This window comes from Ursus americanus, chromosome 35 (assembly GCF_024610735.1).
Source record: "Ursus americanus isolate L20-20 chromosome 35, mUrsAme1.1.p, whole genome shotgun sequence".
Classification (NCBI taxonomy): Eukaryota; Metazoa; Chordata; class Mammalia; order Carnivora; family Ursidae; genus Ursus; species Ursus americanus.
In genome coordinates, this window is record NC_142161.1 from 9,971,056 (window position 1) to 9,993,305 (window position 22,250).

General features: G+C 38.2%; 1 protein-coding gene across 4 annotated transcripts in view; it reads right to left on the reverse strand.

Annotated features, from left to right (window-relative positions):
• Positions 1 to 3,971: 3,971 nt before the first annotated feature.
• PRKD1 (protein kinase D1) overlaps positions 3,972 to 22,250 on the reverse strand; it is a 310,996-nt gene continuing 292,717 nt past the window's right edge. For all 4 annotated transcript variants that reach the window (XM_087859001.1, XM_045802631.2, XM_087859003.1 and 1 more), the window contains 2 exons: positions 5,819 to 5,904; positions 3,972 to 4,962 (listed from right to left, as the gene is read on the reverse strand). In XM_087859001.1, the coding sequence (XP_087715127.1) occupies positions 4,744 to 4,962; positions 5,819 to 5,904 (305 nt within the window). In that variant the 3' untranslated portion in view covers positions 3,972 to 4,743. The remainder of the gene's footprint in view (positions 4,963 to 5,818; positions 5,905 to 22,250) is intronic.

The following is a 22,250-nucleotide window of genomic DNA, read 5'->3' on the forward strand; positions in this document are numbered from 1 at the left end:
GAACATAAAGAGAGGTGACAAAAAGTGTGCATCACTGGCACCTTGTTGACATTCAAATTAAACCATGCTTTCATAAAAATCTATGAATTAGGAGATAATTTAGAAGTCATATTGTCTAGCTTCCTGTTTTGTTATAGAAATAAGAAATGAACTTCGAAGAGGTGAAACTAATTCCTGTCTATCTTGAAATTCTGTCTGTGGTCCAGAAATCTGTGGGATACATAGAATTCTTATTGAATAGGACTTTATTAATTTTTGGACCCCACAGCTTTTGAAATATTAGAGAATTTGAATGTATCTTGTAGATAACTGGGAGCAGAGTCTTTGAGGATTTTGGAATATGTGAGTAAAAGGATGAAAGCAATTTTGGTGAAGATAAATCTGGCAGTGGTGTAGAGAGTAGATGGGAGGGAGGAGAGACTGAAGAAAAAGGTTCCACTTAGTCTATGATGCAGCTGATTTGAAGGTGAAAACGATAATGCTGATTTTAGACCCCATGTTGAATTTAGGTCACGGTGGGATCTTCAGATAGATAGAGTCTATAAATTCATGGAGAGGAGAAACTAGATTGTTGAGAGTTTAGGGTAGCCAATATGGATTTGGAAATAAATCATATGAGGAGAAAATACTGAAAAAGAAAATAAGAAAAACCTTGGCAAATGCATACAGAGGTCAGGGAGAGGAGGAAATTAACATCTGTTGACCTACAATATATGCCAGCAATTTGCCTAAGAAATTTACACACTTATGTGAGTTATCCCAACTGCACTTTAAAATAGGCATTGTTGCCACTCTACTCATGGGGAGACTCAGAGACTTGAAAGTAGTTTGTCTAAGTTCACTTATCAAGGCTCGGGGTTGGGATTTGGATCTATGCCCGCTAGGCTTCATAGTTCATGCCCCTTTCAGTAGCCATGAAGATAAACGGAGGCAGGACCTCAGAAAAAACAGGTCATAGGAAATATGGACAGTGACCACATCTATCTCTCAGCTGCTATATCCCCAGCACAGAGCAAGTGGTCAAGAGTAGTTGCCGACATCGAACTTTACATGAGAATCCAGGGATGTACTGTATGGTGACTAACATAATATAATAAAAAACATTAAAATAAATAATAAAAAAAAGAGTAGTTGCTGAATGACTAAAGAACAGCGGAGCACTTACTGACAGCTTTTTCTTGAGCCACGTATGCACTGAATTGTATGTTTGTCTTCTTTTACTTCGTCTCTCACAACACCCCTAAAGACGTATGAGTGATTGCAGCACTTGCACGGTCACCCAGAATCCAAGCCAAAGTTAGTCTGTCTCTACATTTGGGTTTCTCACTCTAAGCTATGTTGAGAAAAGCCATTCATTTTGAGTTAGAGCCACTGATGACTTTTATGAGAAGAGACTCACCAATAATAAAAATGAAAATTTTATCCCACAGGATATAAACACTGAAGCCAAAGGAGAAAAAAAAGTGAGAAATTTGCCAGAGAAAGAATAGAGGGAAATTAGAGATTTGCTAAAAGGAGAAGCAAGGTTCAAGTTGATTTGTTTATATTGTTTTGTCGAAAGTGGGAAGCTGAGCCTGTTTTAAGTCAAGGGGTAATTTGTTGGTGGATACTAAAAATAGCTAACAAAAAGAAGGTAGGTCAAGAGAAGCAGGGGAGCGAAAAGGATGTGAGACATCGGTCAAATGCAGGGTTAAAGGATGAATAGGAGTAAAGGCAAGAGAGTGGGGTGGACAGAACCATCTTTTCGGCAATGTAGAAAGGCTGAGATGAAGGAACTTGTTCCGTTGGCTGCTGAGAGCAGTAGGCCCTTCTCCGTGGGCCTTGGTGGATCTTCAGGTGAACCAGCACTTGGTTTCTTAAACCAAGTGCAAACATGGTCTGCAAGCAGAATCACTTCACAGGGGGAGTCCAACTTCACACTGACTGGATAATGCATGCAGAGGAGACAGATGGTTTTCTTATTTTCACTGCCGTACTTATTCTACACATTCAATACAATGGTTCACTATATATTTCTCAAAATAGTCTCCAGCAGAGTATTCACTAAATGCAAAGATGATCTCTTCCTTAGGGACAAGCGGACATATCACAAGCATCAGTGATCAAAATATTTTTCTCAGCACTGTCCTCTTGCTCAGGCCAAATGCAAGAACAGTGGCAGTTTGTGCTGATGGTTCAGGATACATAGAGACCAGCAATTTTTATGGCATCTTGGGTGGGCTGATAATGTCATTGCCTAAGGAATATCGCCACAGCCTCCCTAACACATGCTTTTGTTATTTCTCTTATTTTTGTTAGACTCAGACAATACTTCCGTATCAAAAATGCTGAGCTGCCTTTTGAATTAAACATAGACTATGGACCTGCCCATATCACTTGATACTATGAGATACCACCGATGTGAAGTCTGGACAACATTATTGATGATAATTTAGCAGAGAGAGTGGGTGCCCATTCAATGAAATTGGATTCTTTGCAGCATCCCTGATATTTTGGGTGGAAGAAAAGTGGCATGACTTTTAGTGGCCCTCTTTTCTCTGAACAACAGCTGTTTTTTCTTTTTCTTGTGCTTGATGACACAGTAGATTGTGTCAATAGCATTGCCACACAGATGTCCTTTTGACATGGCTATTCTGAATGTAGCTGTAATCATATTTGTTACAAAATGCTGGAATGGTTGGTAAGGCTGGCCCCCAAAAGGCTGAAATCATCCTCTCTCCAAAGTATTTTCTACTGTTGTCTACTTCATTTTTGAACTTCTTTCTTTGGCTTCTGTAATATTGCTTCATTTAATCCCATCCTTAAACATTCCTTTTCAATTTTCCTCTCGGGTTTATGTCCCAAGATCACTTCTGTCTCATTCTATGCCCAAAGATCCAAGTCATTCTAATCAACATATGGTGGGCTTTTGACTTACACATCTGTACCTTTAACTCCAGAATTCTTCCTTAAGCTCCAGGCACATATAAAAATACCTTCAGGATATCCCAAACTTGGTGTCCTGTAGAACTTTACATTCAACATGTTCAAGTGTGAACTCACCCTTTCTAAGGCTCCTTTTGATTAATAGTTCCATCAATCATCCAAGCCAAAACCTAGGATTCATTCTAGATTTCTTTAAATTCCACATTTAAATTCTATTTACTCCTGTTTTACGTTAGGTCCTCATCATCCCAGAAGGTTATTGTAATAGTTTTGCTGGTCTTTTGGTTCACTCCTTATCCTGGCTTCTATCCAGACTTTGTCTTGCTGGCAGAGTGAACTCTATGATGTTGCTTACTCTTCTGCCTGAAAAGTTTCCATTGGTGTCCTGAGACATAAATTTCAAAGCCCTCAGAATAAGGGATAAATAGTAAGGAATAGGTAATAATACAAAATAGTGACTAACCACTGGAAAGATCCAACTATTCTACCCCGTATTTGTAAATAGTAACAATAATACACAATAATGCTTTGCCATCTTTCCACAAAGAAAAACAGCCTACATTATCCACTCCTTACCCCAAAGTCTGTTAAGTCCAATATTAGTTTCTCTTTCCCAGGCTACAGAACTTTACCTTAGGTGGCTTTCTCTTTAGGAATTATTCTCCAGGCTTCATGTGTTTTTGTAGTTCACTTTAGAACCTTCTTGTTTAAATAATATAGAAAGAAATTAGAGCCATTACTGTAATCAATCCTGGTTTTATACTGACTAATAAATCAGGAAGCTACATCGAAATTGCCATTTGTAATAGTCTTACTTATACCGCCAAGTCTCCTGTGTGGCTTTGGTTGTTGTTCTCTTTGAGAGCTCTTTTTTCTCCTGGAAACCAGATGACATGCAAGACAAATACTTCGTTACACTTCGAAACATACTTTTAGGCTTCAGAGTAAAGCTAAATTCTAAACCATGAGACTTTGTCTGCTTTTTGAGCAGATACCTCTGCTCCTAAATGGCCTGAAAGCAAATGAAAATGATTCAGTCAGGTGGACACATTCTTTGACAAGAATATTTATTTGTTATTATTGAAAAATACACAAAGGCAAAAGGTTGCTTAGCTGCTGATTTTCCATAGTACAGAGGGTATTGTAAGAAAGGGGGACATATCTGTAATACACGGACGGCAGTTTACATTTCTAAGGCATTTAGGCTTATGAGTAGTAGGCGCACCTAGGTCCACTTATTTGAGTTTGAACATCCTGAGGCACACCAGGCAGGCAAAGGACTTGAAACTATACAGTAAACTCTTCCATGCATTTGTGTCTAGGATTGCATGTCCATCTTCAATCCCCCATCATTCGCTTTTTTTTCCACGTGAGTTTTGGAGTTGTTCATAGAACTGGTAATAATCTACTCTTCAAGAGTTTCCTTATAATGACAACGCCAATGGGACACACAGGACAGAACTATTTCATGGACAGTTCTATAGACTCTTACCCAAATTGAGGCTCCAGTAAGAAAAACACCGATTTGCAAAGGCACAGTGGAGACAGGTTTAATGCATTAAATACAACACGAATCATTCACAATAACAAGTTTAGTGTTTCAGGGAACTTTTGTTAATACAACACAGTTGGTCACACAAAATACAAATGCTTCTGTTGATTTGTCTTGGCAACTCAGATACATCAACAGTGCTAACAGTTTAACAGCTTTGTTCTCATCTGACAGAAAATAATGGCAGTTCTGCAAGGCAAATGTTAAACCTGACCGTATGTATTTATTAATTCCACAGTGTTTTGACAGATTATAGGGGATGGAACTCAGAGGATGCTGACACGCTCACTGAGGGCTTTCATCTCTGTTTCTTCAGTTTCAGGACTGTCACTGTGGCTAGCACTCGGATTGATCAGGTGAGCAGGGTACTGCAGCCCCTGCTCGCCTGCATACTGCTCCCACCGCAAGTCGTCGCTTTCATGGGTGATGTAGCGTTCCCCGATTTTGCACTCTAGCTCTCGTAAATCTAACCAAGTCTGATAATCCTGAGGAAGAAATTCCAAAATATTACCATAGAGACGATTACAACTCATTAAAATACAGTTTCATTTCTTGTCAGTTCCCACAACCGATGGGTTACCCTTTTCCCTTCCACTCTACCCGTGCTATGTCTTTCATCAGACACCCTGAGGTGACAACTTCAGCACCAAAGCCTTCCTATTTACCTAAACTCTGCAAATGCATACTGTTAATATGATATCATGCGTCAAAGAGTGGGCAATTGATGCTTGCAATCGAACAATTAGGAATACTGGTATTCCTCTGAAATTTAATGCCTACAAATAATCCCTCAGTATTGCATAGTATCATTTTTCTAATGTTTAAGTTTAATGTGAAAATAAATATATGAGGAAACAAACACATGCATATACTTTATATTTGCCATGCATTTGTCCCGTGAATATTAGCCCAGGATTTAAAAATGCAGCCTCCCAATGAGTACAGTGCATGACCAGATGGGCATCTGCTCGGACATTTTTCAGGATTACACATACAGACGCTCTTGAAATCTGGTCCTTGGAGCTTTATAATGACCCTTAGATTTTGTTTTGTTTTGTTCTTCTGTTTTTATTTTTGGTGCCTGTGTAAGTGCACGTACATGAGTGTGTAATGTGGTATATTTCTCCCCTGTCAAATATTCTTGGGAGAGAGAAAGAGAGAAAGGGAGATTTAGAAACACTAAATTCTTATTAAATCCTAAGAAGTTGCATGCATTTTGGCAAACAAATTGATATAAGAATAACACTTTTAAGAATATAACAAAAGATTTTTACATATAATACCAAAATCTTATAAATATTTAGAAGTCCATCTGATTGGGAAAAAGCAACTGATGTTTACCTGTAGCCAAGGATGACTCAAGGTCTTATCCACGCTATAGCGCTTTCTCATTTTTACTTGCAGCAAGTTATTGATAAGATCAATGGCTGAAAAAAATTTCAATTATTGATAAAAACATGACAGATCTGGAACATATGCATAATTCATTTACAGTTTATTTCACATCTGCTATTTCACACTGTTAAATGCAGCATAGTGATAACAGGCACTAGAACCTGAAGAAAATACCTCTTGAGAATTCTAAAACCTTGGCCTTCATTTTATTTTGGATGTTAAAATCTGAAATTGAAAATAATTATGGAGGAGGAAGTCTGAGTCTTTTGTGAATATGATGTGAATTTCCCTTGGTCTGGTCTTTAATACATTTTTCTAAAGTAGGAGTTTTGTTTAAATGTACATCATTTAACTGTTTCTTGCACTAACTGCAGGATACAACTTATATTCAAGAGAAAGCATTTATTAATTTTGTTATAAAATGTATTTAAAGTTTAAATACACATAATAGGCTTCATAGTCTTGAATCAAATGACAGACATATGGACACCCAATTTAAAAGGCATAAAACGAAACATAACATGGGCCAAGTCTCAGGATAGACTCAGAGCCTAAACACCAATGGCCCAATAGGAAAACACTCTGGTCTCTTTCACTTTGCTTTTAAAATATCCATTGAATTGGAATTATACCAGCCTTCATTGTTTTCCAGAGGAAGACAGGAAAGAAACTTGTCTAACAAGAATTATTCTATGAGGTTAGAACCAGTTTATCCAGCTTAGTACTCTGACTCTGATTGGAACTCCTACAGAATGTAATTTAGGGGGGAAAAAGTGATTCTTCTAGCTATCTGGTCTACAAGGCACCTGAGTTACCTATAGTACCATGAGACAGAATTTTCCCTCACCTTTGTAAAAATTATATTTTCAGCCTAGATTATTTATAGTTCATTGTTTATTAAATTCACCATTACACTTCTTACTCATTCTTGTAATAACTTCCCATACTTCCTTCATCTTAGCATTTTCTTCCCAAAAAAGAGCTTAGTGACATTTGCCAAACCAATAGAAGCATTCACATTTCACCAGAGTTAATTTCTACCCTTAACCTACCCTGGTCATTAGGTTTCCTGAGAGATGGATCTTTCCCCTTCAAATCTTAATCAAACAGGTAGCTGATATAAAAAAATGTGAATTAATTCCCCAACTTCTCCAACCACCAAATCCTGACTCAGGTGGCTCTGACTCTCTGGTATGGTCTACGTCAGCCTCTACGGATCTGCAAATACAGGTGATCACAGGAGTCCAGAGGCAACTGGACAAAGAATGCTTCAAACAGAATGAATCACAACCCTTGTCATTATCAGGCAAAGAAATTACTTCTACAGTCTTTTGGTAATCCAGAGTTCTATTTCTTTGATACTAATACTCCAAGTATTTGTCTGCACGCTTGAACGGCTGGAGAATCAAACACCTAAGAATTCTCTGATTGGAGAAAGTAAATGCAATAGCACACATTTCAATGCTGTCTAGGCCCATACACCCTTGCCTTAGCTATGATACCTCAGGAAACACAGTACTTAGTGCGATTTCAAATTCCACGTGTGTGTTCCCAGAGAGCTTTTGAAAGTATAGTTCTCTCAGTGAACTGTGTATTGGGCATTTGCTTTAAAACATCCATTCACATGATTTACTCACTGGTGAGTAAAGTGCACCTTCCATTCTTGCTGCTGTGAAGTCACAGAGCAAAAATGGAGGATGAAGGGAGATGGGAGAGCTTATGTGCTACCGTTAAGTGCACCACGGCATTACGCTTCCCCAGACCCTGCAGGCAATAAATACACGTTATTAATTCACTCATTCTGCTTTGAATTCTATAATTAGGAAGGTAGGAGTACAGTAACTCAACAAAAGGTCTGGTTTGTGCCCAAATGCACCCCAACAGTGAACCACACTGCCTGATGGGAAAGGACATACTGCCAGAGGAGAAACTGTAAGTGTCTGAAGGGAATGGAATATGTGGAGATGGAAAATTTTTTCTGCTGAATGAAGCACACAATCACAAGTCTGACTTCAGCTGCAATACCCAGGCTATGTGAATAAACACAGCAAAATAATGGCAAGTACCACCAAGAGAAAATAGTTTAGGATAGAAGGAGAGAATTAGAAGGAATTCGTATGTGCATATAAATATATGTGTGTGTATTTGTGTGTTTATAAACATATTTTGGGGCTCTTAGTAGAAAAAAACAGGGATAATTAACTTTGCACACCTGGTGTTACTCGGAAATAGGTCCACCATTAGCGTTTGAGAGCTCCATTCTACTCATCGCTGTTTCTGGAGCTCTTAAAACATCCTTTTTATTAATCAAGTCATGCAATCCAGCATTAACTGTACTATCCAAAATGCCTTTCACTAAACCCATTTTTAAAAGAAATTCTAAAGTTTTGTTTTGTTTTAACAATGTTCTCTTTACTGGCTATGTTCTTCACCTGTGTCAACTGTTCATTTATTCACCCGTTCATTCACCAAATCTTCCCTAAGGAATGACTGTTGCCAATTACTTAGGGAACAAAAAAGTTAAGGATCAAGCTCTAACCCTAAAAACCTCCCAATCAAGTTGCAAAGGCACAGTGTGGCGCACATGCACGTGTGCACACACACACTGGAGAGAGGATAAAACTATCTCCAATGGTCCAGTCTATTTCATAGGTCAATGAGTTATATGACACTAGTGACAAGAATTCATTTCTCCTATGTTTTGCCCCAAATTGTCTTTTTATAACTAACCCACATTAATTGGTTCTATTCTGTTTGACAGTTTTTCAAGTTGTCTTTTTATAACTAACCCATATTAACTTGGTTCTATTCTGTTTGACAGCTTTTCATGTCTTAGGGACAGCAATTCACCTTCGCTTCACCTTCTCCAGTACCTTCAGCTGTCCTTCACTCTCCTCAGTCTTCCCGGGCACCCTTGTTTTGACATTCACTACCTTCTTCTCAGTGTTCCTGTTCATTGTTGACCGAAGCTTTCTCATGAGTAACAGACTTATTTGTACACACAGATATTATTCAGATAGCCTAGAATTGAGGGTTTTTTCAATTTCACATTCATATTCTTAGATAGTCCTGATAACAACTCTATTTAAGTCGTTATTATCCTCACTGCCACTTTATATAAAAGGAAAAGGTCATGTAACTTGGCCAAAGTCAGATAGCTCCTGAACTGAGGCTGAAACCCAGAGGTCTGGCTCCAAAGCCCCTGCTCTTAAAGACTATGGCATATAGCAACCAGATCATAGTATTAACTCATTACAATTAACTGATATTAATGTTAAAATCAATTAAATTAAAATTTTTTTCTAATTATGAACATTAAAGCCTTCTTAATTATGTTTCTACTACACTTTTATGTTCTTATGTGCGTGCACACACACACATATACATACATACATACATACATACACATGCGTGCTTCTGTGACTTTAACTCAACATTTTGGCATTCAAAGACTATTCTGAATGTGATATGTGTCCCTCCTGTCATAAGGGCTAACGTCCTAGCTTTCTACCACTTCCAAACTAAATGAGTCTATCTGCTACGTATGAATTAGATTATTAGGAAACGTTTTTGTCAGGAAAATACTTTAATATCAGGCTGGCTGATTCTATCCTAGATCGCACTCCCAATCACCATGCCTACTGGTTATTCTTTGAGCAAGGCTGACAAAAAAGGCAATGTTGCCTCCCAGGAGTACTACCATCCAGTCCATATTTTATCATCTTTTCCAAAGAATTGTGGGAGATTTTTTCCAAACGTTTTATTATAGTCAAGGCACATTCGTCTTTAGTAGTACTCATTCTACCATTCTATTTATTTAAAAAGAAATTTCAATTATTCTGGAAAAAAATTTAAGTAAACTAATATTGACTAATACTGACTTTTAGTCATTTCATTCTAAGGGCCAGGATTTGTTTTCTCAATGTTTGCACACTATCTACTCAATCATTCAGTCTAGGATTTTGCCAAGGATAAATGTTAAGCTTCTTGTTGAATGACTTCAGAATTCATTCTTCCCCCTTTCAGAAATTCAGAGAACTCTGGCCTGTCTTAAGTATCCTGGCATCTCTCTCATTTTATCCATGATTTATTAAAAATTACAGTGGCTCTAAGAACACCACTGTGAGCTTCTTTAATATGCAGTCCTGAACTTTTATCATATTTATAGCTGCTATTGAGTGTCCTTCCTCCTGTGATACGACACTTCCCCCCAGGTGCTAATGCCCAGCAGAAACTGCTAGGTATAATGTAAGAGTGTAGAGGAGCCAAGCTAAGGGAAGAGAAAGCCAGTAACAAATGAGCCAAAAGCCTAGTAAAACTGGAGTAGCCCCAGCTGTCCCAAGAGAGTCAGCAGTCAGAAGCAAAGTCCAGAAGGGGGTCTCAACTCCAGTTCCCAAACTTAAATCAAGACTCAGCAATCTGATCTAGAGGGAATGCTGGGGATGAAGGGGAGGGAGAGAAAAATGGGAGAAAAAGATACAAAATTGGGCCATTCTGTGAATTTCTCTCAAAACCAAGCAAAGGAGACAGGGAGCACGGTCTGGGTCTGGCTGTGAGAAACAGGAGTAAAGAAGAGGACTGCCGTAGAAGGAAAAGTCAGAAGGGAAGGTGCAGGCTGGCACCGCAGCAAAGCAGGACACCAGTGCCCAAGGGGGAGGTAGAAGGAGACAGAAACTCCACGTTCCCCAGAGCTCCACGAGGATCTGCACCTGAAGAGGTCTCCATAGTTTCATGAACAAGGGACATTGGAGGAGGAGATAGTGTCTCAAAAATCTTGGTATCTTGCACTTCCTTCCCTAGATATAGCAAAAAGAATATATCCAAATACCAGCCTTTCAAGAGTTGAAGTTTATTGCAACACAGTGTTGCACAGTTTTGGGCAATCAGCAGATGCCATTTTAAACAGCTGACACAGGCTAGGGCCAAAGCTATGCAGGAAATCCTCTCTTCCCTTGGGTTATATTTTTTTGTTTCACACTCTCCTCCCTTTATTCTCTCAGTTTGAAGACTCCCCCAACCCTCCCTGAAGAGCACAGGAGAAAAATAGGCAGTGGCTGATTTCTCCTTCTCTTTGCAGTAAACATGGTAACTTTTTCAGAGACTGGTAGGATTACTTTCTGATTGTATCTGCCCATTTATTCTGGGAGTTAGCCTCTCTAATATTCTGAGGGTTGTGTTCTCTTCCTTAAACCCAATCCCTTCCTTCCCTGTTATTCATAAACTATCTTCAATCCAAGGTCTCTAAACAGCTTGGACAGCCACATCAAGGTGATGAGGGACAGAAGTGGAAAAATGTTCACCTTTATCTAACCAGAAGGCTGACCTATCGCCTGCAGAATTTCAATAAAGATCAAATACATGCTGGTCTCATGACTGCCTATCTCACCGATAGTTAATATCGAACTGAAAGATAAGCACCAGAGAAATCTTGGGAAAGTAGTTTTAAAAGTAGAAATTCAAAGAAGACACGTATGATCTACTACTTCCTGCACCCTCCCCCTTGAGCACTAAGCATATAACCACCAGCTTCATTCAGCAAAAGCGCCCCTCTTTCTGCCCACGGGTCCTGTCCCTGTGTTACTTAAATAAATTATGAAGTTGCACCATAAAACGTTTTAAGAATTCTTTCTTGACCTTCGTGCCCATGATCCCGCAACAGAGGCAATGTGGGAAGTCTTCCCTTTTTCTTTGTTATTGGAAAATTTGAAGCAATTGTGTGGTTCGAATTTTCATTTTTAAAGAATCCCTTATGCTTCATGAGCAAAACAGCTTTGTGCTTTCTAAAACATCTCTAGCCATGGAGTCTAACGTTTCCTATAAGGTGGAAAACAAGAGAAAAGAAAATCTGTTTTTTGAAGCCTGGTGTTTCTTTTTTGCTACAATAAATTCTTGGCTAACATGGTTACTTCCCCCCTAACTTCCCGTACAGCAATTTCTCTCACTGCCCCATCAGCTGAGAGAATAAAATGTCAGGAAAGCGAAAAGAAAATTTAATCAGACGTTCTCTTTTGCTGGAATGGAAGTTTCAGCAGATGTTAGGATAGCTAAAACTCTGGGTAGTCTGTTTGCCAGGTGTACAAGCATATCGGAACAAAACCGATTGTGTATGCAGGTGCTGGAGGGCTCTATGTTTTAATATGAAATGAAATGTTCTACCAGAGTGCGAATTGTGTGGATTCCATTTTCTTCTGGCATCGAAATTCAGAATTATTTTTGAAATTGTAGAGACTACATTGCAGCCATTCTGTATTTCGAAGCAAGTATCATGTGTATGGACAGAGTAGATTCTCTGTGTGGCGCCTGGGTGGGTCAGTGGGTTGAGCGTTGGACTCTGGATTTCGGCTCAGGTCATGATCTCAGGGTTGTGCGATGAGCCCCATGCTGGGCTCCATGCTGCGTGTGGAGCCTGCTTAAGATTCTCCCACTCCTCTGCAACTCCCCCTTCCCCAACCTCTCCCCCTCTCTGAAAAAAAAAAAAAAAAAAAAAGAATAAGTTCTCCAAAACCTAGAGAAAATCCTACCAAATGAATAAAACTGGACATGTTTGAATATATAATAGGTTCCGCAGGTCAAACCTCTCAGTCATTTCCCATTTCCCATCTTGTATTATCTCAGTACATGCCTGTCCTCCCCCCATTCCTCCCGCTAGATTTTAACTCCTTTAAGGTCACACAGATTATGTACTGATTTTTGCACGTAAGTTTCACAAACATTTAAAATAAAATGCATCATTCAGTGCATTAGAAAAATGCTTGCTAAACGGCATTTGGTAGATTGAATACATTCATTAGAAATTTAAATGGCTCTAAGTTTTAATATCCACATTATGTGCATATGGTTTGTACTATACTGGCTAAACATATTCCTGGATGGAAAGACATCACAACTCTATAAAATGCAATCGATCACAGGATTGGTGACTTCTAACAGAAAATCAGAATAATGCTGAGAATATCTGCAACACAGATCATGTTAGTTTGCAATGTTGATTTTACAGAAGAGAAATTACCTGTGAATCCCATGGGCTGACCTCTTTTTTCCAGAAACAGTACCTTTTAAAAATTTTTCCCACACTGTCTTCTGTCCACCCACAAATTAGTCAGGTACAAATTTTCAAATAGGAAACCAGATCAGAACTATTATTCTAGTGATGGAGCCATCATCTGTCAACCACTAAGCTCCTTGCCTTCAATGAGGTGTTTTCTTTTTCCCCTTTCGATTCTGCCTCACTGCCTGTCACAGTGTAGTGCTCAGTACTTCTCTTGGTTTGCTTCATGCTGATGGTAAGTTGTGTGTTTATTTTAAAAATCGTTTTGCAACCCTTCACATTCCAGCTCTCAACCCAGCAAGCTGTTGCCCGGCAACACTAACTGGGCCGCTCCTCCTGGGCTGAAACCAGAGGCTGCCGGCAGCAAACAAGGCCGCTGGAAATCATCCTCTTACTTGTTCTGAGTCAATGACCGCAATCCAATGAAGCGCGGGACCTTTCAAGACTCAAGTCGGCATCTTTCCTTTTCCAGTTCTTTCCTCTGAAGAAAGTTACCATATCAATGGTTAGGCCTTTGCTTTACAATTCAGCTTCACTCCCTCTTGAAGACTGGAAACACAATCTTGGAAATTATGAATTGTTTAAACACGGTATACAGCAGCCCCCAAACTGATGCCGAACTGATTCAAAATTTAAGGTACAAATCAAAATACATTTAATATATGACCGTAATGATGTTCGGGTGGATTTTTTTTTCCTTTTTCACTGCACATTAAAATCCTTTGGAGAAGCTTCCGAGTTTCTGGTTTTTAAAAAAATGCTAATAGTCAACCTGCAGGTTCAAGTGAAAATCTTTAGGGAGGGGCTTCCGGGTCCAGGTATTTTTAGAAGCACCTCAAGTGTTTGCTAGTACGTGCAGCTAGCGTTGAGAACAACTCTGCCAAGCCATGCTTCTCAGACTGTTACATGCATATGAATAATCCAGGGATCCCAACCTGGGGATTCTGATTTGGTAGATCTGGGGTAAGACTTGACAGTCTATCTTTTAGTGGATCCCAGGAGGAGCCTTAGACCACATTTTGAGTAGCAAGAAACTAGAGGTATCCGAATATTGACAGTAGTTAATAATTCATTTAATATTGCCCAAAGGGCCCCTGAATGGATAGATGCAAACCCAGAGAAAGTTCCTCTTTTTAGGTCCCACTTCCCCAGCCGTCAAGGAAAGGTCTAAATACAGAATTGGAAAACCTGGCTTGTCGACAACATTCATGAGAAAGAATTCAGGGTTCTAAATGCACAGTAAACTCAACATTTGTTTACTTATTGTTCCCAACTCAACTGTGATTTTATGTCATGCTAAAAGAAATGTATTCTTTATCATGAGGGAGTGGTGGCTTCAGTTTACCCTTAATAAGGCTCATGGAACCTTGCGTGAGAACAGTTTTGGGGTTCAATTTCAAAAGAACATAAACGAAGATGTGATTGTTTGGACCAGAGTGAACAAGAGACTAAAGGAAAAGCTGATTGCCCAAGAGAAGAGAAGAGAAGCTCAGGGGTGACACAATGGCTGCTTTCAAACCTCTGAGATGAGGCTCTATTTGGAAAAAGGAGCTGGCTAGTTCAACAGTGGATATAAACACTGAGATATTTTTGCTCATTGTGCTGGGGTCAATTCCAGAAGAAACAGGGCTCCTCATGAAACCCTGTATTTTCTTTTTTTTTTTTTTTTTTTAAGATTTTATTTATTCATTCGACGGAGAGAGAGACAGCCAGTGAGAGAGGGAACACAAGCAGGGGGAGTGGGAGAGGAAGAAGCAGGCTCCCACCAGAAGAGCCTGATGTGGGGCTCGATCCCATAACGCCGGGATCTCGCCCTGAGCCGAAGGCAGATGCTTAACGACTGAGCCACCCAGGCACCCCTGAAACCCTGTATTTTCTATAACTGAGGCAATTTAAGAATGTTCTGGGTAATTACTTGATATCTTGGTACTATAGAGCAGTATAGGGGTTAAGTAAAATTTTTAACATGCTATATTTTGACATATTCTGTGTCATTATTGAAGAAAGCAAACTCACAGAATACTTAGAACTTTACTGTTCCTCTACCCTGACATTTCAAATGTCATATTTCAACTCAACTATGATATACATTCATAAGTGAAATTTTAATTTTATAATTGAGATATACAGGAAACACTTCCATTTGGGGGGCAAATAGCCAATTTTTGAGCACCTAAAATGTCAATATTCTTTTTTTTTTAAATGCCAATATTCTTGCTCAAACTTCTCAGCAGTTTCTCTCTACAAATTACCATATTTTAGAGAAAATTCTATTAGTTTTGTCTTACTTGCTATCAAAATAAATGACTCCTTTCCTGGTGGTACATCTTTTCAAATATTATCTCATTTGGATTTTGAAATACACGTATACATACACATACATACAGAATCAAGACTTCGCTCTATTAGTAGATTTTTAAAAAAATCACCGTATGCCTTTGGTTCATGATTTTAAAGTTCCTTATTATTGAACGAAGTGCATGGCTTTAAATAAATAAATAAATAAATAAATAAATAAATAAATAAATAAATAAATAAAGGTAAGTAACTCCGGAATTCCAAGTAGGGATTATTAAACCCCAGTGGAAGTTCGAACCCACATAATTCACTTCAGTTTACCAATCGTGATAGAATTTCCTGGCACTCAATCAAGCATTTTGGAGCAGCTTACTGGCTAGTCCCCTCACATCTCCTCCGTGCTGTTATGTCTGACAGTGGTGCTAATATGTTGACAAATCAATCTATTCATTAATATTCCGCAGGCTTGCTGTATCTGCAAGCCTCATAAACTGTTACAAACAGAGTTTAATTATTAAAATGACCATTGTCTTTCTTTTGTTTCTTATACCATTGGATTTCTGGGTCTCATCTACCCGAGGCTTATTTTCAATGGGGTTATTTTTTGTTTTGAACAATATGTAGTGCAAGAGGGACCTACAGCTGGTTCCTTTGCATGGCAAAGTGCTACTTCCAATGTAAGTGTTTAGCGTTCTGGAACACTGCTGGATTTTGAAAACATACCATGTGGTATTCTTGGTGCTAGGCTTTTATTTAGCTTTGCTTTGTGTTTGTACTGGCTGTATTTTTTCATCTTCAATTTCTGGGGGAAAAACACACTTGTGACCAATTTTATTTGAATTAACCACACTGAATGGTAAAAATTGCTTGTAAAGTAAAATTGAGATGCTTTGATAAATTTAGTGGTATGATAGCCATTCCATGACTTGAGATGCCACATCTTCTACACTGTGCATAAATGTCACCAAGGGATTGAGACCCACTGGAAGAATAAATTACAGCTATGCTTATTAGGGAAACGAGGAGGCAGAAATACTAACATTGAGGCTATTCGAGTACACAAGTGGAAAAAACCTATGTCACTGGGGCATCACCGTGATTTGATCATTTTGAACTGAAGACAAGCTACAGGATTCATGCCGGGGGTTTTCCTCCCCCTCCCCACTTCTGTATGTGGAATGTCAAAGCTTCATGTCAGCTCTTAATTCTTGATAATACCAACTAACCACGTGACTCTGGAGTTGAGCAGTAACAACACAGCAGGTGATCTGAGAGTAGGTGCTTCTTCAGACTTCACCTGTGAATACAGAATATGATCTCTGTCTGCGGGGGTTTGGGGGCTCATTGTGAGACAATTTCCAAGGTTGCCTCTGTGTTGATTACTGCCTGCTTGCCTCCCTAATGGCACGTAAAGGAATATGAAAACTCAGAAGACAAAAAATAGTAATTTCTCTGGTGATCTTCACAGTCAACTATAACCTTCCTCGGATTTGCCGTGTGTCTCTAATTGAACACATGGATTCAATTCAATGATGGACATGTACTTTTTACTCAAATAAATGCTTTCCCATTGCAGCAAGTCTGTCATCATTCTGGTGAGATGACTTGCACTGGAACAAATGATATCTCACACTTGACCAGCTATACAATCCACATCACTCGGTTATCTATGTCACTTTCCTTCTTCCTCTAAGAGTAAACTCTGGGGAAAACAGAAGCTACCTACTTAAGCCATACATAAGAAAGAATAGTTTAAGATGTATGTTATGATTCTGAGCAACTGAAAGAATATAGGAAAAGAGAATTTGTTTGACTTTGAGACTTGAAAATTCTCCTTTGTGTGGGCACAGGTTTAGAGAGTGAAGGTTATGCCTTCTTCATCTGCCCAGTCAAGATGCAAGGGCTGGTGTTATGGAAAAGGAAACATAACCCTCGCTATTTGGTGAATAACACTTACATATAAAATATTACATATATTGTTCGTATATTTAAAATTTTAGACATTGTTAGACCAGGCACAGAAGAAGTATAGTTATATAAAGGTTGTACTCTATTTATTTCTCGAGCCTTCTTTTCCCCTCACACACTTTTGTTCATTTTTATTATTTTTTATTTATTTTTTTAAGTAGGCTCCATGCCCAGCATGGAGCCCAACATAGCACTTGAACCCATGACCCTGAGATCAAGACCTGAGCTGAGATCAAGAGGCAGACGTTTAACCGCCTGAGCCATCCAGGCACCCCACTTTATTTTGTAATGAAAGTACTGCATGTACTTGGTAAAAGATCTAAATTAATCAGTAAAAGGAGCTCAAAATGAAAAATAAAAACCTCACATCTCATTATGAGACCCACTCTCCAGAGGTTACCTCTTTTAACTACTTAAAAAATTTCTTCTGATTTAATCCAGTGCTACACAGAGGAGGTCCATGGATCACCTTCAATCTGTGAACTGTTTATTGGTCTACAATGAGATAAGTATGGAAAGTTAAGACTAAATCTTTGGAAACTTTTATAGCAATTTGATATTGCTGTCACATTTATTTTATTTTATTTTATTTTATTTTATTTTATTTTATTTTATTTTATTTATTTTTTTTAAAGATTTTATTTATTTATTTGACAGAGAGAGAGACAGCCAGCGAGAGAGGGAACACAAGCAGGGGGAGTGGGAGAGGAAGAAGCAGGCTCACAGCAGAGGAGCCTGATGTGGGGCTCGATCCCATAACGCCGGGATCACGCCCTGAGCCGAAGGCAGACGCTTAACTGCTGTGCCACCCAGGCGCCCCCACATTTATTTTATTTTACAAAGTACTGGTCCATATGTTTGGAAGTTAAGACAAAATAAAATTGGTCCTTTATCACAGAGTTTGAGAAGAACCACCTTAAAAACAAAACAAAACAAAACAAAACGATTCCTTTCCATTAAGGACAATGAATCATTTCATTTCAGATTTCTTGACCTTATTGTTCTCCTTCCCCCAGGTAATGAGATTATCCTAAATTAATGTACTGGCCACCTTTGTAATTTAAGAACAGTGCCTGGCACATAATATGGGATATGTACACATTACATATATGTAATATTTATTCAAAAGTATTAACTCTTAAGATTAAATTATATATTAAATCACATACAGGTAAATGTGTATAACTCAGTCCATTCACCTAGGCAGAATCTTATATGAACTCTGTGACAGCTATGGCTCTTAGAGCTCTCTTCACCTCTTCTCTGTTTTCCTCCTTCTCAGCATTGTAGATATTTCATTACTCAAATTCTTTTGCATAAGTATAATAAAGTCAGACATGCTTGGTCTAAAGGTTATCCAAAATTTTAAATTAATAAGTAACATGTGGAATAATTTATATGTAAGTATTATGATCTATAAGATTATAACCCCTGCCCCCTATACCCTATAACCTATAATATCAAATTTCCAAACCTATGTCCATTAAAAGGAGAATCTTCATGTGTTAAAAAAATTCTCTTTTCCCACATTCCTTTAATTGCTCAAAATCATGGCACATATGTTAGTTTCTTCTGTATTGTATGTAACTTTATTATACAACTTTCTGTATTTCCTGGAGTTTATATGTTTTCTTTTTTATTCTTCACAAAAGAAATTGGTCAAGAAGCTTTTTCTACTCTTACTACTTTCATGACAATGTATATTGAAATAGATTTAACAGTTGGAACAAATTACATGTCCTGATATTAAACATCTGATAAAGAAAATGTGCATGCAAAAAGAGGTTGGGAATTAGAAAGTGATTTTATAGAAAAAAATTTTTTTTGAGCACTGTTCAGCTGTCAGGTCTTTCAGAGGATCAGGGCTCTGGAGCAATGTTTTTTTTGAAAGTGTGATCCATGGACTTTTTACATTCTCAGGGCAGGATTGCAGTTTATGGGGTTGGAGCCTGGGAATCTCCATTTTTAACTAGCTCCTCTGATGAAATGGTTGGCATGCCAAAGTTAAAAAAAATGCCTGCTATAGACCTAGAGCTGGACTATGATAGGTTATTTAAAATGAGCCATAATCAAGAAGGTTCTTTGGCAAAATTATTAGAAATTCCTTGCCTTGCAAATGCTTCTGTGTTCTATTAGCTAGTTTTTCCATTTCCCATTTCTAAGCCCTACACCCCTGGTATCTACTTCTTAAGTCACAGACAGAGTCTTGTTTGCAATTTCCTGATGTTTTGGCAATGTCCATCCAAGATTTACGCTTATTATTTTACCAGATGTGACAAACATGGAGAACAGCCTGGTCTATCTCTTGTTCTTTTGGAATTACTAAAAATACAATGAAAGGAAGGGCCTACTGACACATGATCAAGTAAGGCATCATTTTCCTTAGTTTCATCTGATTATCTAAAAAATGTTTAAGTGAAAATGGGCTGCTCTTTCCATAAGATAAAGTAAGTTTGCCTAATCAAGTAAATATTTTAAAATAGGTTCACAAGTCCTTTCAAGGAACTGAGAAAGGTCATAGGATGGATGTGTTGAGGGCCAAACTGAACTTAGTATGTGATAAAAGCTAGATGTGGGAGTGAGGCCATGTGTAATCACTGATGGGTAATAGTGCATAAACGGGATGATGTCAAAGGCCCATCTAGTAGTCACAATAATGAAATGAAACAAGATGGAACACACAACACTGGTTTAGAATAAACTGTAATGTTCTCAAACTCCCATCTCATGATTACCTAAAGTCTTCTCTTGTGCAATTATTTGTAATCATACGATTCATTCTGGAATGTTTTATTGTATACATTTATTCTTATTTAGTTATATTTGTATAACTGTATTTATAATGTGTGTATTTGGTTATATATACGAATAACTATATATAACTGTAATTAAATATATGTTTAGTTACATATATAACTTTATATAATTATATACAGGTGTGTGTATATAACTAAATACATATATACAGACAGATACACAGATAGATCATGTAAAGTGACTGGAAAATAGAAAGTGTTCATTATATTTAAGGTATCTAGCTATGTCAATCACTGTGCTAAGCACTTTCCAGTATAATTTCATTTAATACTTAATATAACCCAGTGAGTTAGGAATTACTGTCACCATATTTCAGATGAGAAAACTGAGACCAATGAGAGTAAGTAACTTGGACATCATCACCATACACTAAATGGAAGAGCTCTCAACTCAGGTCATTATCACAACATGATCTTGTTTCCCTGTATTTTAAGACATTATTGAGAATTGTGTTGCTACTGGAGCTCTAAGCTAGTGAAAGCATATTAAAAATTTAATGTGACAGCATGGCAAAATCCACTAGAAGGATAATCAAGGTTGTAAATGTAGTAGATAAGAGCACCTACCTTGGAGCCAGCTGACAGGATTTGCACCCTGGCCCCACTCAGGCAAGTCACTTAACCCTCTGTGTCTAGACCGCTTCAGCTTCCAAATGGAAACATTTATAGTATCTACTCAAAGGTTGGGGACGATTAAATGAGTTCATGTATGTAAAGTGTTTCAATAGAGGCGCCTGGATGGCACAGCGGTTAAGCGTCTGCCTTCGGCTCAGGCATGATCCCGGCGTTATGGGATCGAGCCCCACATCAGGCTCCTCCGCTAGGAGCCTGCTTCTTCCTCTCCCACTCCCCCTGCTTGTGTTCCCTCTCTCGCTGGCTGTCTCTCTCTCTGTCAAATAAATAAATAAAATCTTAAAAAAAAAAAAAAGTGTTTCAATAGTGCTTGGCTATAATGCAAATGTTATAGAAGTGTTAGCTACTATTATTTTTTTCTTTGAAAGTTTAATTTTACTATCTCCCTTTTACCTGCAACATTTGATAAGTTAAGTTTTTCTCAAATTTTTTCTCATTTTTCAAATCATACCTTGATTCACAAAAAAATCTATTTTTATAATGGACATCTGTTAATGCTTTTATGTTTGTTTTTAGCCTACTATCCTTTCCCTGCAGGAACTTACTCTCTCCAAACTGGAGAGGCTCTCCATCATCCATATGGCCAATCAAAGCCAGGCTCCTGCAGTGACAATGGGATTGTTCCCAGGGTATTACGGGGTTTAAGCAGAGCCAATCAGTGCCCCTTTCAGAGACTCTATGGCTACTGAGAGATAATTACTCTTCCATTCTGAGATCGTGTACAGTGAGTGGCATGTAAAGACTGGGGCTGCCGGGGATCACTTGGCGCCACGTGAAGGGTCTACCTGAGAAGGAAGCCATCATAAAGTAAAGCAGAGATGATGAGAGATGGAGAAACAGGGCACTTGAACCGCCGGATCCAAAGAGACGAGGTTCACCTTCTGGACTTCCCAGTAGTGTGAGTCAATAAATTATCTTCTGCTTAACTTAGTTATAGGTTTCTATTATTTGCACACAAGAGTCCAGATCAATTAATTCACTGCTAAATTATTAGTAAGCACATCTCCAGAATGCTAGTACTCAGCTTATTATATTATCATAGCAAAAATGATGAATGAGCTTAAAATATTCTCTATAGGGTCCTAAACATCAAGCCATAAGAAATAAGCACCCTTTCATGTACAACAATGTATGATATAAAGAATGGAGGCAAATACTTTCAAGTCCAAGTCCTGCCACTGTGTGACTTTAGGCAAGGCACTTAACCTTTCTGTTTTCTACTACAGAGACTAAAACAAGTTATATATTGGAGGATTGTTGTGAGGTTCAAATGGCACAATGATAACTCCAGCACTCCAATATACAGTATTATATTACATCAGGTACATTTCTACACTAAGAGAAAAAAAATGCATTATTCAGGAAATTTTTCATTCTGACACATCTATGTATGCCACGAAGACCTTACAACTTTCTTTTTTCTTTTGCATTTTCATGCCAAGAAAAAAAAAATACAACTACCAATATGTCTGAAGAATACTTGGGAAACATGCACATCAGTTAGCATATAATTTCTAAAATTATACAATCAATTCTTGGTTACCCGCCAGAGCAATTGCTTAGCTTACTGTTCTATCCTCCTCCTAAATCCAAGTCCTTGGTTCACCCCACACCT